The following is a 15,084-nucleotide window of genomic DNA, read 5'->3' as shown; positions in this document are numbered from 1 at the left end:
TATATCTTCTTCTTGGATTGATCCCTTGATCATTATGTAGTGTCCTTCCTTGTCTCTTGTAACATTCTTTATTTTAAAGTCTATTTTATCTGATATGAGTATAGCTACTCCAGCTTTCTTTTGATTTCCATTTGCATGGAGTATCTTTTTCCATCCCCTCACTTTCAGTCTGTATGTGTCCCTAGGTCTAAAGTGGGTCTCTTGTAGACAGCATATATATGGGTCTTGTTTTTGTATCCATTCAGCCAGTCTATGTTTTTTGGTTGGGGCATTTAATCCATTCACGTTTAAGGTAATTATCGATATGTATGTTCCTATGACCATTTTCTTAATTGTTTTGGGTTTGTTTTTGTAGGTCCTTTTCTTCTCTTGTGTTTCCCACTTAGAGAAGTTCCTTTAGCATTTGTTGTAGAGCTGGTTTGGTGGTGCTGAATTCTCTTAGCTTTTGCTTGTCTGTAAAGCTTTTGATTTCTCCATCAAATCTAAATGAGATCCTTGCCGGGTAGAGTAATCTTGGTTGTAGGTTCTTCCCTTTCATCACTTTAAATATATCATGCCACTCCCTTCTGGCTTGCAGAGTTTCTGCTGAGAAATCAGCTGTTAACCTTATGGGAGTTCCCTTGTATGTTATTTGTCGTTTTTCCCTTGCTGCTTTCAGTAATTTTTCTTTGTCTTTAATTTTTGCCACTTTGATTACTATGTGTCTCGGCGTGTTTTTCCTTGGGTTTATCCTGTATGGGACTGTCTGCACTTCCTGGACTTGGGTGGCTATTGCCTTTCCCATGTTAGGGAAGTTTTCGACTATAATCTCTTCAAATATTTTCTCTGGTCCTTTCTCTCTCTCTTCACCTTCTGGGACCCCTATAATGCGAATGTTGTTGCGTTTAATGTTGTCCCAGAGGTCTCTTAGGCTGTCTTCATTTCTTTTCATTCTTTTTTCTTTAGTCTGTTCCGCAGCAGTGAATTCCACCATTCTGTCTTCCAGGTCACTTATCCGTTCTTCTGCCTCAGTTATTCTGCTATTGATTCCTTCTAGTGTAGTTTTCATTTCAGTTATTGTATTGTTCATCTCTGTTTGTTTGTTCTTTAATTCTTCTAGGTCTTTGTTAATCATTTCTTGCATCTTCTCAATCTTTGCCTCCATTCTTATTCCGAGGTCCTGGATCATCTTCACTATCATTATTCTGAATTCTTTTTCTGGAAGGTTGCCTATCTCCACTTCATTTAGTTGTTTTTCTGGGGTTTTTTCTTGTTCCTTCATCTGGTACATAGCCCTCTGCCTTTTCATCTTGTCTGTCTTTCTGTAACTGTGGTTTTTGGTCCACAGGCTGCAGGATTGTAGTTTTTCTTGCTTCTGCTGTCTGCCCTCTGGCGGTTGAGGCTATCTAAGAGGCTTGATGGGAGGCTCTGGTGGTGGGTAGAGCTGACTGTTGCTCTTTTTTGCTTCTTAATTGTGAGTCATTTTTATTTTTAGATTTATAGACACCAGTTAGAGTGAGCGAGACAGTTACTTTTTAAATTATCCTTGTATACACACCTGCGTTTAGCATTTATCCTTTAATGAACTGTATCAAGCCAACTTTTTACACAGATATCGTAAGAGAGTAAAAAATACTGTCATATCCTTTTAGCAAAACAAGTTGGTTCCGGTTCTTGTCACAGAATACTGGGTAATAAAGTAATTCTAGCGTAATGACTGACTGGATGAGAATACCATGTTTCCTTTTTGTCCTTGGAAGTCTGTTGTTCGTTCACTGACTCTTGAGTTTGAGACGGTTCACCGAGGGCAGGGTTTCTCAGCTCGGTCGCCGCTGGCGTTCTGGGCTGGGTTGTGCGCTGTAGGATGTTCAGCGGCATCCCTGCCCCTTGTGCACTAGTTGTCAATAGCACTCCCCAGTGTGGCAACCAGAAATGTCCCCAGATATTGCTGGATGTCCCTTGTGGGACACAGTTGCCTCAGTTGAGAACCACTGATCTAGAATATCATCATCTCAAGACTCAAGTTCTGAGGTTACACTTACATGATTAGTTTTATCATCATTGATGGAGTTTGTCTGTTAAAACTTTCTGCAGGGACAGGAATGTTCTGAACCTGTGTTGTCCAGTGTGGTAGCCACCAGCCACGAGTGCTGTTAAGCACTTGAAACGTGGCTAGTGCAGCCAAGGAACTGAATTTTTTTGTTTGTTTAATTTAATTTTAACAAATGTGGCTAGTGGCTGCTGTTTTGGACAGTGCAGGTTTAGTGTGCTGCTGTATGTCTTTTTGCATTCAGCTTCTGACTTATCTCTTAATTGTGAAATGCCTTTCCTCATCAATTTTTTTCTCTTTGTCATTATGGGTAGAAGATGAAAAATTCTCAATTCTCAACACTCTTCAATGAAACCTTAAAAAAAAAAAAAAGAAGACTACAAAGATGGTGTTCCCAGATTTCATTTATACTTTGTTGAAAGATCATGTTATAATCTGAGCAATGTAGTAAAAAAGTTGAGGATAGTGTAATAGTGCTGATTTATTTTTGTTTTGTTACTGTATTACTTTTCTAGGTGATTTTATCATTTCTTATTTTTTTAATAAATTTATTTATTTTATTTATTTTTGGCTGCGTTGGGTCTTCGTTGCTGCGCGCAGGCTTTCTCTAGTTGCGGCGAGCAGGGGCTACTCTTTGTTGTAGTGCCCGGGCTTCTCATTGCGGTGACTTCTCTTGTTGCGGAGCACGGGCTCTAGGCACGCGGGCTTCAGTGGTTGTGACACATGGGCTTAGTTGCTCCGCGGCATGTGGGATCTTTCCGGACCAGGGATCGAACCCGTGTCCCCTGCATTGGCAGGCGGACACTTAACCACTGCACCACCAGGGAAGCCCCCATACTCAGTATTTTTGTAGATTATATTCCATCATAGGTTATTACAAGATAATGGCCGTAATTCCCTGTGCTGTACAGTGTATCCTTGTTATCTATTAAATGTAGTTCTTTAACGGAAATATTTTCATTTTTATCTAGAGAGCTGTAGAGGGTGCTATATCATTAGGAATAGTAGTCTGAACTGGCTTTAGCTAATTATAAGAATTCCTTTAGGCAAGAGAGTCAAAGTTAATTTTTCTTGGATTTACTTCTTTTTTTTTCTTTTTTACTATTTTAACTGAAAGTAGAGTAACTAATGTTGCGTAATTGATATAGTTTATAATGAATATTAATCTAATGTACCTGGTTATGTTTTTCATCTTCCAGAGTCTTTGAATACAGTTGAAATGATGATTTCCCCACTTTATATTGGTTACAATAACAAAGGTTTATTTTCCTGCCACCTACCCTCACCCTTCCCTCCCCTTCCAAATTGAGAAATCTGATATTTTGATCTGTATGCTGTATAAGCAGTCTCTTCTCCTTCTCTTCAGATGGGTCTCAGTAAGGTCAAAGATAACCTTTGAATGCATATTTTAGGAGTGTATATTTTAGGTAGAGCTGGTTCAGAAGAGTATTATCTTTGGAAGAAAGACTGTTAGAACAAAATGGAATTTAAAAACCTGAGCAGACTTTCAGAAGCTGTTTTTGTTGAGAGAGAAGTCTGGCTTTTCTGACTGATTAATTTATTATTCAGAAAGGAGTTTTGTAAACTCCAAACTTTGCTGTCCCTAATTTTTCTGGTTTAATAGTGATTTTAGAAAACTTGAGGTAGAATTATCTGATAATATTTCTATCTTAAAGGATTGTTTTTAGAAATCAATTTTTAGTAACTTTGGATTCAATTTCACCAGGGCTGAAGAACAGAAATTATTTGAACTTGGTCAATTTAGATGGAGTGGTATATTTCGGAATAAAAGGCAATGAGTAGGCTATGTTTTTTTAAAAAAATTACAAAAAAATGTTAAATAAATAAATATCTATCTTTCTTAAATGTAGGCAACTTGAAAGGATTCTGATCCAAACCTTGCGGGAATTTCTTTCTTTTCCCTGAAACTGTATTTTAAATATTTATTATGAAGTTTAATACTATAGTTCCTTAAGAAAAATTAAGCAAGAATTTGTACTCCCGTTGTCCCCTGAAAGTGAAAATATTTCTCTTGTTGTGGGTAAAAGGATTGCTGTTGTTCAAGCTTCCTTATTAAACAAGTGTGCTCTGTGTTTGTGTTTGTTTTTAAATCTCAAGGCACCACCTTCCATGGTTAACACTGAGCAGCGCCAGCATGCTGAGCATATATTCTTGTCATTTAGGAAATCAAAATCACCATTTGCCGTTTGCAAGCATATTTTGGGTAAGTGTTTACTTTAAAAATACCTAGTTTTTCTATCTTGAACTTTAGATATTTTAAATTCCTTTAAAAATAAGTAGGTTTGTACAGTTACAATTTTCCATTAATAATCATTCCACTGAAGTGGCTTTAAAGATACTCCATAAAGCCAGAGAGAAAGCTCTGATTTTGCTTTGGATTTTTCTTCCCTAAATAAAACATTCAATAAGTTGTTTTATTATTGACTCTAATATCAAGGCTGTTAATGGTGGGAGGAAAATCTAATGTTTTTTCTGTTGTTTTCAAGTATGGTATCACTTATAGGAAATGTACTATAACGTATCCCAGTGTTTTAAAATTAAGATTAGTTTTTGGGGTTTCTACAGTTTCTTTTAGTTGTTTTTTCATCGTTTTTTAAAAACCATATAGTTTGTACTCAGCTCGCTTAGCGAATATTGGTCAGTTCTGTGTAGGATCTTCATTGTATGTCCTAAAATGAAGCATTGATTTTTACTCTTGTAAAAAATGTTTTGTGAGTACCTTATATCTGACATATGTATGGAAGTGATCTCTTTCCTTTAAAAATTATCACAGAAGTCATAACTTATTCAGAGATGGCATTTTCTCTGCCTCTTAGGTATTTTTCAATAATAGTTAAGAGAGATTTCATTGGTTATTGTTATTTTATAATCTGATAATTGTTGGCTGTTTTTCTTAATTGGAGCCACTGTTTTTGTAACCCATATTGAAGGCTCTGAAAGGAAGGCTGTTTGAGTTGTCCGTGACCACAGAATTGGTTAGTTGAGTGTTAGGAACTAAACTGTCTGACCTTGTATTCTTGTGCTTTTAGGAAGACTAATCCGTAGCCACCAGCACTCTGGTGTCTGGATGGAAACAGCCTGCCATTCCAGCTCTGTGTGCAGAGTGCTCTCCAGCTCAGGGCTGGGGCGAGGGCTGTGGGGCTCAGTGGGCAGGGCCGGGCGCTGGGGTGCCTGCGGCCTGGAAGCAGCTTGAGGAAGTCACTTCACCTCTCAGGCCCTTTTTTCATCTGTGAAATGGGCATAATGATGTCGTTTGCCTTAAACGGACTTGACTGTCTTAAGTCGTAGTGAGGTGCAGATGTAGTAACATATGAAAGCACTTTGTGAACAGTCATGTAAATGTCATTGCCCCGTTACTTCATTTCAGATGGCCTTTGAAAAATGCTCTGTCCTCTGTCTGCACGGAGCTAGCATCGGAGGTCAAGGCGGCCTTATCTCCTTCAGGAGTCAGATCTTACGTTAGAGAAGCAGTTTAATAACCACCTTTAATTCTAAATGAGGCGGGCTTTTTTGTTTTTTGGTTTTTTTTTGAGTAGTCTGTTTTTATACTTGGTTGAATTTGCTTCTGGCACTAAGAAAATTTGTTATCTTGTGGAGAATAACTCAGTGTTAAATTAAAAGAAGCAAAACTAAACATCATTAAGAATTTCAGGGAGCTTTACTTCATCCTTACTGCCTTGAAATTGTTCAGCATTAATAGATGTAGAAAACCTCAGATGATCTGAGTCTGGCTTTTGTGGCTGTGCCTTCACTGCATAAACAGGGTCCCAGCGGTGTTTCATCTGACTTCCGACTGACTGTGACTCAGTTGTCCTTCTGTGCTAGCTGGAAATACCCGATCTAAGTGATAAGTATGTTATTAGAGTGTATTTGTTTATACCACTCTTTCCTTTTTAGAGTATGTATATTTTATGAAGAACTATTGCTTTGTTATGATGTGAGCTTGTTTTAGAATACTTTTGTTTTCCTGATAAGAATTTCTAAAGAATAGTATTGCTAGTTCCAGCCGCACTATTGGAAGCAGTTTGGGTTTTGAGACATTAACTGTTTAAAAGGTTGGGTGCATGTGTTATAAGCATAATCATTAATGTACTGCAAAGCCTTGTGTTACATTAATGTTTACATCTAAACTTCACAGAAAATCTTAACTCCTTACTCAGTTGCCACCAGCCCAGAAAGGTTAATTCCTCTAAGAAGACTTCTCATGCACGTGGCAGTCGATCGCAATCCAGAATTTTCACATTCTTATTTCGGGATTATAAGTCATTTTTATAGAATGTCTGGGTGATAGATTCTAATGAAGGGGAGACTTTCTCTTGGATGCTTCCCTTTTCTGGCCTCTTAAAATTCTTCCTTCCCACTTCTAACTTAAGTTTTATTATGTTTCTCATTTTATCTCATTTCGTTCTCGTCTTATTCTTTTGTTTTCACTGTAGTTTTAATTTCTTTGCTCTTTTCTGTGTGTGCACGTGTGTGTGTGTTTGTGCGTTTGCGTGCGTGTGCATGTTGCATGGTTGTGCGTTTTGTTAGAAGAGCACTTTCAGACTTCTTGGCCTCAGAAGTCTTTGGCACTTAGGAATTTACTAGTTTTGTAGGGTCAGATGTTCCTTCAAAAAACCTGTGAGTTCTGCTCTTGTTAAAGAAATACCCCCAGACTTTGAGGGGTCGGTCCAGCACTTCTGGAGCTAACTTGGCAGCTTTCTTTTGCCCTTTTCTCAGGGAGAAAAGGATTTCCTTCGTTTCTTATCTCAGAGGTAGCCGAGACAAAACAGAACGAGCCTGAGACGTATTACTGTTGGTGTGCGTGTGTGTCGCTGTGCAGCTTACGTTGCCTCTGCTTTGGACAGGAACTCCGAGGCCAGAGAGGGGAGTGTAGTCGCTGGACGCCAGAACGCAGCGCTTTTCCTCTCGGCCCTTAACTTCACTCTCGCTGTAGTCTCCCTGGCTCTAGTTTCAGATGGCCGACAAGATACATGTGAATTTTATTTACGTAATTATTATTAAAGAGTTACTGTGGTAGGAAGTGAAAGCTTCCTGCTAAAGTGGCTTAAACTAATTTGTCATCTAAACAGTGTCCTAGTCAGTGGGAAATCATCCCTAAGGGTATTAGAAATTCTAGTTGAACTGTGAGTTCTGCACACGGAGCTGGCAGTTTTGAGCATCTTTCCAGCACAGAGCAAGAAGAAAGCTCCTGTGTGTGTCACGTCCTCATCTTCTGCTGGCAGGCTTCCAGAGCTCCGGCGAGCATCTTCTGCACATTTCTGTTATGTTCAAGTGCAGTTTATGAAGGCCAATGGCAGTTTCTATGAGAAAGTATAATTTATTCGGTTAGGAAAACTTTTAAATTTGGAATCTGGCTTTCTTTTTTTCAGATTCCTCCATTCTTAGAGACAGTTTCTTATAGGAATAGTAATTTAGAGATCTTCATTTGATACAAAACAGAGAAATCTAAGGAAAAGAGTTATCTTGAAAACTTCTGAATGTGATTTACTTTCTGTAATTGTCCCCCTACTGACCCTTGCAGAAAAGGGGAGGGGGCAGAAAAAAGCTAGGCTGTAAGCGCAAGGAGTTAGACAGGAGCATGTTTCATTGCTCACGAGAAGCAGGAGTGTGTGCCGGGCCTTGTCTTGTTGGCACCTGCATTTAGGGCAAGGCGCGTGTCACCAGAGGACATCAGCTAGCCACGCGGGCTGCAGTTTCCTCTCACAGTCTCTTGGTGCATCAGTTTCTTCAACAGTCAGATGCAGGGATCGGATTAGATGATCTTCGGAGTTCTATTTCTAAAATTCTGTGAGTCCCTACAATTTTGCTTCCTTGTTAAAATCCATGGTTAAGAATTTCAGGTCCTTAGAATGTTTACTATTTCAGTAGAAAGTGCAGATAGGCAAACAACCATCATTTTCTTTCAAGAAGAGGTTTATAATAAGAGATGATTTGAATTACCTTTATTAGGCAGTACCATATTTCTCCTTAGTGAGCAAAATAGATAGAACTGGTTTCTGTTTCAAGTCCTCTTTGAATAAAACACTTTTTTTTTTCTCCTGGAACTTTAAACACATCTTTTTATAATAGGTTTACATTTTTGGAAGCTGTTGCTTTATTTATTCATTATATTTTAAGGTTTCTAAATTTTTGTGAGTTCTGATTACCATCTCAATTAGAATTCATGTTAAGATGGCATGGACTAATCAAACTTAAAAAAAAATAAAGGTCCAGATTGGTTCCTCTTACTAGTTTTAATATGTTCGAAACTCCTGTGCTGTAGTCCAGTGTGATAGGAATTGATGTAGGCATACCTTTCCTCGCACATTTTTATAGAAAATTGTGTCAAGATCACTTGTAATATTTTTAAATGATCTGTGCTTGAAATGGAGAGAAAACGATGTGCCTGCCTGTATCTTCACGCTCTTCTGAGAAGTTGTTGAAGGTGCTATTCTGTGCCTAGAGGTATTTCTCGGGCTTCCAGGCACTCCTGTCTAGTGATCTTGGCAAATACCCAGGAGTTGAATCAGACTCTGCATGGGTTTCGCATGATGGTTATTTTGTAGAGCTTCAAAAAATTTCTGCTTTTTCTTGACTTCATTTTGACTGTTTCTCCCTTTTGATAATGCTATTTGGAAACTGATTGTAGTGGTATTGCTGAATAAAAGAAAAAATAGAAAATTAATGTAAAATATTTCTTCAGTATGTTAATTTTCTATTTTTTTCCCCTCCTGATTCAGTTCTTAGTTCGGATACTGTAACTTGCTAGTTAAAGCTGGATCTTTCTGAGTGTAGCTTTGGGATTTTACTCAGTTTGATCAGTATTGCAATCAGAAAATACACAAGAACTTCTCACCTTGTGTAAATGTGACCCCCCCCTTTTTTTTTTAACATTTTGAGAAAAAGAACATGAACATGATTGTGTTTATTTCTGAACTTGCTATTGGAGATGGGCCATCCTGCTGAAAGCTTAATTAATTACTGAATTAATTACTGAACAAACAGATATTTTGACAGCATGGCTCATCGCAGATAGTAATGTTCAAAGACTAGTTTATTAGATACTTTTCTGATACAAAGTTCTGTTTTGCACAGGGTGAGAATCTCTTAGGAAATTTTCTGATTGCTTTATATTTTTATTTTATTTTTTTTAAAGCTGTGTTATTTTTTAGTTCTTCATGCTTTGGAAGTAACAGTTGAAGAGAGGTGAGGAAAGTTTGTGAAAATTGTGATCGGTGATTAGCTGCCACCTGCCTGAGGTGTCTTCTGAGAGGAACTAACCTCTTTGTGGTGCTAGAGCAAAGGTCACTGGATAAAAAAGGAACAGGTAACCATCTCATTCCTTGTCTGAAAGTTCTCTTTAAAATTAACAAACGCAGAATGTTCAGGGGAAGGTGAGCTGCTGTTTGAAGAAGGTGTCTGTTTCCTCCTTAGAAACGAGTAAGGTAGACTACGTCCTCTTTCAAGCTGCCACAGCCGTCATGGAGGCCGTTGTCCGCGAGTGGATCCTCCTGGAGAGAGGGAGCGTCGAGTCACTGCGCACATTCCTCTTAACCTACGTCTTACAGAGGCCTCAGTAAGTGCGCAGGGGAGGCGCCGCCAGGCCAGACGCTTCCCTGAGCCATCCTTTGGGATGCTTTTCCTTTGCTTTTTAATGATTGACATTTATGGTTAAGCTCTGCGTGGGCTTGTATTTTAAAAACCCACACACGATTGTAGGTTGTTTTGGGACTTAATGAAAGAATACTTTTTAATTTAAGCTTGTGACACTGGGTTTTGTTTCTTTGAAGAGATTGTGCTTCGATGTTAGGGTTTTTTTGTTGTTGTTTAGTTCCGGGATTTTGGTTATAAATAAAAGTTGATCTTTGACTCTGTCGAAAATCCTTTATACTTAACTTGATCTTCTTTTGGTTGTTGGTATGTATTATAAGACGTAAGTGAGTAGCCAGGAGGGTGAGGGGAAATCAGGCACCATTATCAAACCAAATGTTACACGTATATATATGTGTCAGCACGTAGAAACGTGCATTGAAAAGGTTGTAGAAGAAAAAGCACCAAATTCTTTAGCGGTTGTTTTTGGATAGGGGATCAGATTTGAGGAATGGGATGAAAGTGAATTTTCTTTTTATATTATACATGTATTGTTTAAAAAATTTACAAGATTGTGTGTATTCATTGCTTGTATGATTTAAAAACAAATGAGGAAAAGTATTAGCCGTACAACTTTGGGAGAAATTCATTTCCTCTGTATCTTTTTTTTAAAGTCCCCTTAATTCCAAGTTGTCTTCTAAGACGAGGCAGCATACATTGTATATATGCAGTTTGTGCCGTTGAATACTTTTTTCGTAGATACTTATTTTCACACTCAGTGAAGAAAATGTTACATAATCAGAAATGCTGGTAATTCGGAATGTTGATTGATGGCGATAAAGATGCATAAAACTTTACAAGTAAGTCCAGCGTGCTGTCATACCTTTGTTCCTGCTGACTTCACTGGCAGCCTCTGAGTTCATAAAATTTAATAATACTTACTGGCATGACTTTTGCACTCAGTAAAGTGCTAATAAGTGCTTCACATATCGAAAAATGTATGAGAGAAGAAAACCAAGTGTTACTTAGCCGATCAGCATGACAGGTTTAGTGGACAGCATGTTCCAGGGACGAGCAAGTGTACATATCGCTGAGTGAGGGTGTGGCTTATTTTTTCTGATTTTAACAGAATAAGGAAAACTTGCCCCTGTTTCAAAGCTTTCTCTTCTTCATGCTGGTTTTCTTCCTTTATTTAAATTTTAATCGGTTGTTTAATGAGCCCTTTTGGGTGGATACTAACTTGCCCTGGAGCTGCTGATTTATCGCAGCCCCACCTCCACCCCCACTGAGCTCGGCGGTTTCAGCTGTGTGTATGCATGTCATCTCTCATGTTATCCAGAATCATCTCACCGTAATAATTTTGATTCAGGAGCTATTTTAGAGTTGACTGTAGGGTTCCACATTGAAATAGTTCACTTATGTATTGTCTCCCAAAGTCTTTCTTGTTTTTGCTGCGCAGCTTGTGGGAGGGATCTCAGTTCCCCCACCAGGGATTGAACCTGGGCCATGGTACTGAAAGCCCAGAATCCTAACTACTAGGTCACAGGGAACTCCCCCAAACTCTTATTTTGGAAAAAAGAAAAAAAAAAGTTTTCAACCAAGTTGAAAGAGTAGTACTGGGAACACTCACGTGCCCTCTCCCTAGTAGAGGCTCAGCCAGCATTTAGGGATACTACATCCCTGAAGACTGCAGCATGTCTCTCCTAAGAGATCATCTTAATACTCTTGATATAATTACTATATTTATATTATTTAATGTAATTCTGACCTCATATTTTGATATTCCCAGTTTTCTGAAAAATGCTGTTTATATCCTTTTCCTCCTTTATAGGTTACTTTTTTGATCCAGGATTTAGCCTCAGATTATGTGTTGTATTTAGTTGTTGTGTCTCTTTTAATCTAGAATAATTCTGCCTTTTTTTTGGTCTTTCATGATACAGACATTTTAATCTTGCAGAGTGTCCGATGAATGGATTAGAGTCAAGTTAAAACTTTTGGTGCTCTGCATAGGTGGAACGCTACAGGTTATATACTGTAGAATACTAAGTACGTAATGTTGTGTACTTCCCATTGCATGCATGGAAGTTTTCCTTTTCTATTTTTTTCCTCCTAATTGTGATTAAAATTTGCACAGAGTGAAATGCAGGGTACACTTTTTAATTTTTATTTATTTTTTTTAATTTTTTGACCACACCGCATGACATGTGGGATCTAGTTCCCTGACCAGGGATCGAGCCCGCACCCCCTGCATTGGAAGTGCAGAGTCTTAACCACTGGACCGCCAGGGTACACTTTTTTAAAGGCAGTATGGCATAGTGGTCGAGAAAGGGGCTGTGAGTCCCCCTTCTGCCACGTAACTCCATGACCGTGGGCAAATTATTTAACCTCTCTGTGCATTAATTTTCTGATTATTAAATAGAGTGAATAACAGTACTGATAGTACTTTACTAAAAAGATTGTGAGGATTAAGTGTATTAATTTTTGTGAAGTTAGTTTATATCAAGACAGGTCATAGGCACTCAATAAATGTTGGGTATTATTATTTATTTTCCTAGTAATTTATAATTTTTGCCAGTAACAATGTTTAAAGCTAGCTTTATGTACATTTCTAGTAGCAGTCATTGTGTTTGAAACTATTGTGTCCCCTCAAAAGTACGAATATTCCCTTTGGTTAATTCACATTCTTGCACACGGTAGGATCTTTGCTTTTATTCGCTTAATGAACGTTTCAGGTCTGTCTTGAAGGAATACTTTCCGTTCTTGACGGAGCGAGACGCGTTCGTTCGTTTGCATGAACGTCTGGGGAGTGCGCGTTATGCGGCAGGCGGCGTGCTTTTCTGTGGGACTGCAGCAGCATGCGCGGCGCGGTGCGCTTCGTGTTGCGTGAAGTGTGAGGGAGCCCTTCTGTGTACTGACCAGCCACGTGCAGAGAGTGGCGTTTACAGGCCGGGAACTGAAAGAGGTTCGGTGTAGCTGTGGTCGTGAGAGTGCGTGGAGGGGCTGCGATGAGAGGGGAGCAGATCCCTGGCCATGAAGGGCCTTAGAAGTGGGTGGCCATATCGTTTATGTCCAAATGGTGACATCTTCAGAGTAAAAGAAAGCACTATTCGTCACTGTTCTGGAGAGCAGGTAAATTGGGAGTACCCCAGGAAGGCTGGGATGGGACCCACTGCTTATAAGCTGTGTTAGGGAATTTGGGTTTTATCCCAAGGGCATGTGGTGGTTGTATCTGTACGGCATTCTAGAGGCTGGATTATAAAGTTCAGGGTTATGTTTTCTGAGCCTTCTTTTTAAGAAACCGTTGTGAAAAGGCAGTTAAATCCGTGTGCCCTTGTGGCCCAACGGCCCTTTTTAGGAGGCCTCCATCTGAGATGGGTGCTTCTGCCACCACACTGAGGGACAGATACGAACATTAGGTACGAACAGTTACAAAGGTTTAGAAGAGCGTGTATGTTTCCATAATGTTGTATCTTGGCTAGCTAGCATGTTGCCTTTCCATGTTAAAGGGAATGGATCTAAGATGATACTGCTGGTTGGAGATGGAGATTAGGTCCGAATGTGTCTCTTAACTGGTAGAATGTTCACCTGGCTCTTAGTGAGCTGATAACACCACCGGAGCTGCTGACACTCACGTAGCGCTTAGTGTGCACGGGGTGCGGTGTTAAGAATATGTAATTCTTGTGACAACCCTGTTACTGTCATCCCCATTTCACACGTGAGAAAACTGAGGCTCTGAGTGTGAACGGTCTTGCCCAGGGTCACACAGCCAGTGATAACTGGCGTGTGGATTCGAACCCAGGTCTCTGGCTGTGGAGTCAGCGCGTAACCAGGAGCACGCTACCTTAGACGTGAGCCGTGCTGATAGCAGCTGCAGGCACAGTGAGGAATTTGGGAGTATTTTTATATTGGATTTGTGTAAAAGTTTTCACAATGATTTTTATGTTTTACAGCCTCCAAAAGTATGTTCGGGAACAGATTCTATTAGCAGTAGCAGTAATTGTAAAACGAGGATCATTAGATAAATCAATTGACTGCAAAAGCATTTTTCATGAAGTCAGCCAGTTGATAAGTAGTGGCAACCCCACTGTGGTAAGTGTGCTAACTATTCGTAAATACTTAAAAGTTTTATTTTGTATTACGCAAATACCATTATAGCAACAGTAATGGATATCTACATAAAAGAAAAAAGGCACAGTCTAAGAAATCAAGCAATTTCCATTTGTTCATGTTTTCCTCTAGTCCGTTTTTTACATGTGCACGTACTGTAGATACAGTATACTTTGCTTTTTCGTTTGATTCTGTTTCTTATGTTGCCAGTGTTCATAATCATCATAAGTTCATAAACCTCGTGTAGTTTTCATAACCCTGTTTAATGGTGTCAAATATTACAAGCTAATGTACCATAATATTCTTAACCATTTCCCTTCTGTTGAACATTTCCCCCTATTTTTAATAAACCTTTGACAAGTACTAGTGATAATGGAAATGTGAATAAAATATAAAATGATATCTGACATAAAAATTCCTAAATGTTGCAATACTAATAGGCCAAGGTATGCCATGACTACCAGGTGTGACTGTCAGCTTCCCGAGTTTTCTGGGGAGCCTGGTTGGTTTTTCCCCTTTCCACCTCCTATCTGCCTGGGAGAACCGGTCAGCCGGGAGCGTGACGGGTTGTGGCCGCCCTGTCAGAGGCCAGACGAGCTGGAGCTGGTGTTACTCATCAGCTGTGGTTGTTGGCTGGAACCATTGACTTTTATCAGCTGGGTGAGATTTAACTCATGTTGAATTGGGGTTGGCAATACCTAGCTCTTCTTTTTTTTTTTTTTCTTTTTTCATTGAATTACAGTTGATTTACAATGTTGTGCCAGTCTTGGCTCTTCTGATTCTCAGGTATTAAATCTTTAAATATTTTGGGTAGTCTTTTCACTTTCCCAGTTTCTTTTCTTTAATCATTTGAAAGATATCTGTGAGGCTGTACCCTTTACGATTCTGTATGGATGGTGTCTTCAGGGGGCCCTCAGCGCGCGGTGTGATTTTAGGTTGTTTGTGGTGTGAGTTAGGGTGCCGTGGTCATTTTAGGAGGACCGTGCGCACTGTCCCTTTCCTTTCACAGTGTCTGAGTCTCTCCTCGCCACACAGAGACGTGCGCTCACCTTTCCGCTCCTGCCGTCTGCCCTCCACTCTGCTGGGAGTGACCCAGCAGGGTCTCCACCGAAGGAGTAAATGAGCAAGTTGTCAGGATTTCCTGTATCTACCCTAGGTGTTTTTTGTTTTTCCTTTGGAATTTTCCTTATCAACTTTATTGAGGAATAATTTACATGCGTTACTGCATCCATTGAAAATGCACCTTTCAGTGAGTTGTGACAGTTCTGTGTACCAGTGAACAGTCGCACAATCAAGATACAGAATGTTTCTATCTGTGTTTTGATTATTGATTGTGTAGATATTGTGTTCTATGT

At 39.3% G+C, this 15,084-nt stretch overlaps 1 protein-coding gene across 4 annotated transcripts in view; it reads left to right on the top strand.

Moving 5' to 3' along the window:
* The window catches only part of XPO4 (exportin 4), a 112,347-nt gene that overhangs the window by 16,870 nt on the left and 80,393 nt on the right, over positions 1-15,084 (top strand). For 2 of the 4 annotated variants that reach the window (XM_036831073.1, XM_036831075.1), the window contains 3 exons: positions 4,148-4,253; positions 9,467-9,608; positions 13,573-13,711. In XM_036831073.1, coding sequence (XP_036686968.1) covers positions 4,148-4,253; positions 9,467-9,608; positions 13,573-13,711 — 387 coding nt within the window. Of the gene's footprint in view, positions 1-4,146; positions 4,254-9,204; positions 9,360-9,466; positions 9,609-13,572; positions 13,712-15,084 lie in introns of those variants that run through there. The other 2 variants (XM_036831074.1, XM_036831076.1) reach the window with 2 other exon arrangements.

This window comes from Balaenoptera musculus, chromosome 18 (assembly GCF_009873245.2).
Source record: "Balaenoptera musculus isolate JJ_BM4_2016_0621 chromosome 18, mBalMus1.pri.v3, whole genome shotgun sequence".
Taxonomy (NCBI): Eukaryota; Metazoa; Chordata; class Mammalia; order Artiodactyla; family Balaenopteridae; genus Balaenoptera; species Balaenoptera musculus.
This window is presented reverse-complemented; position numbering and strand designations above follow the sequence as displayed.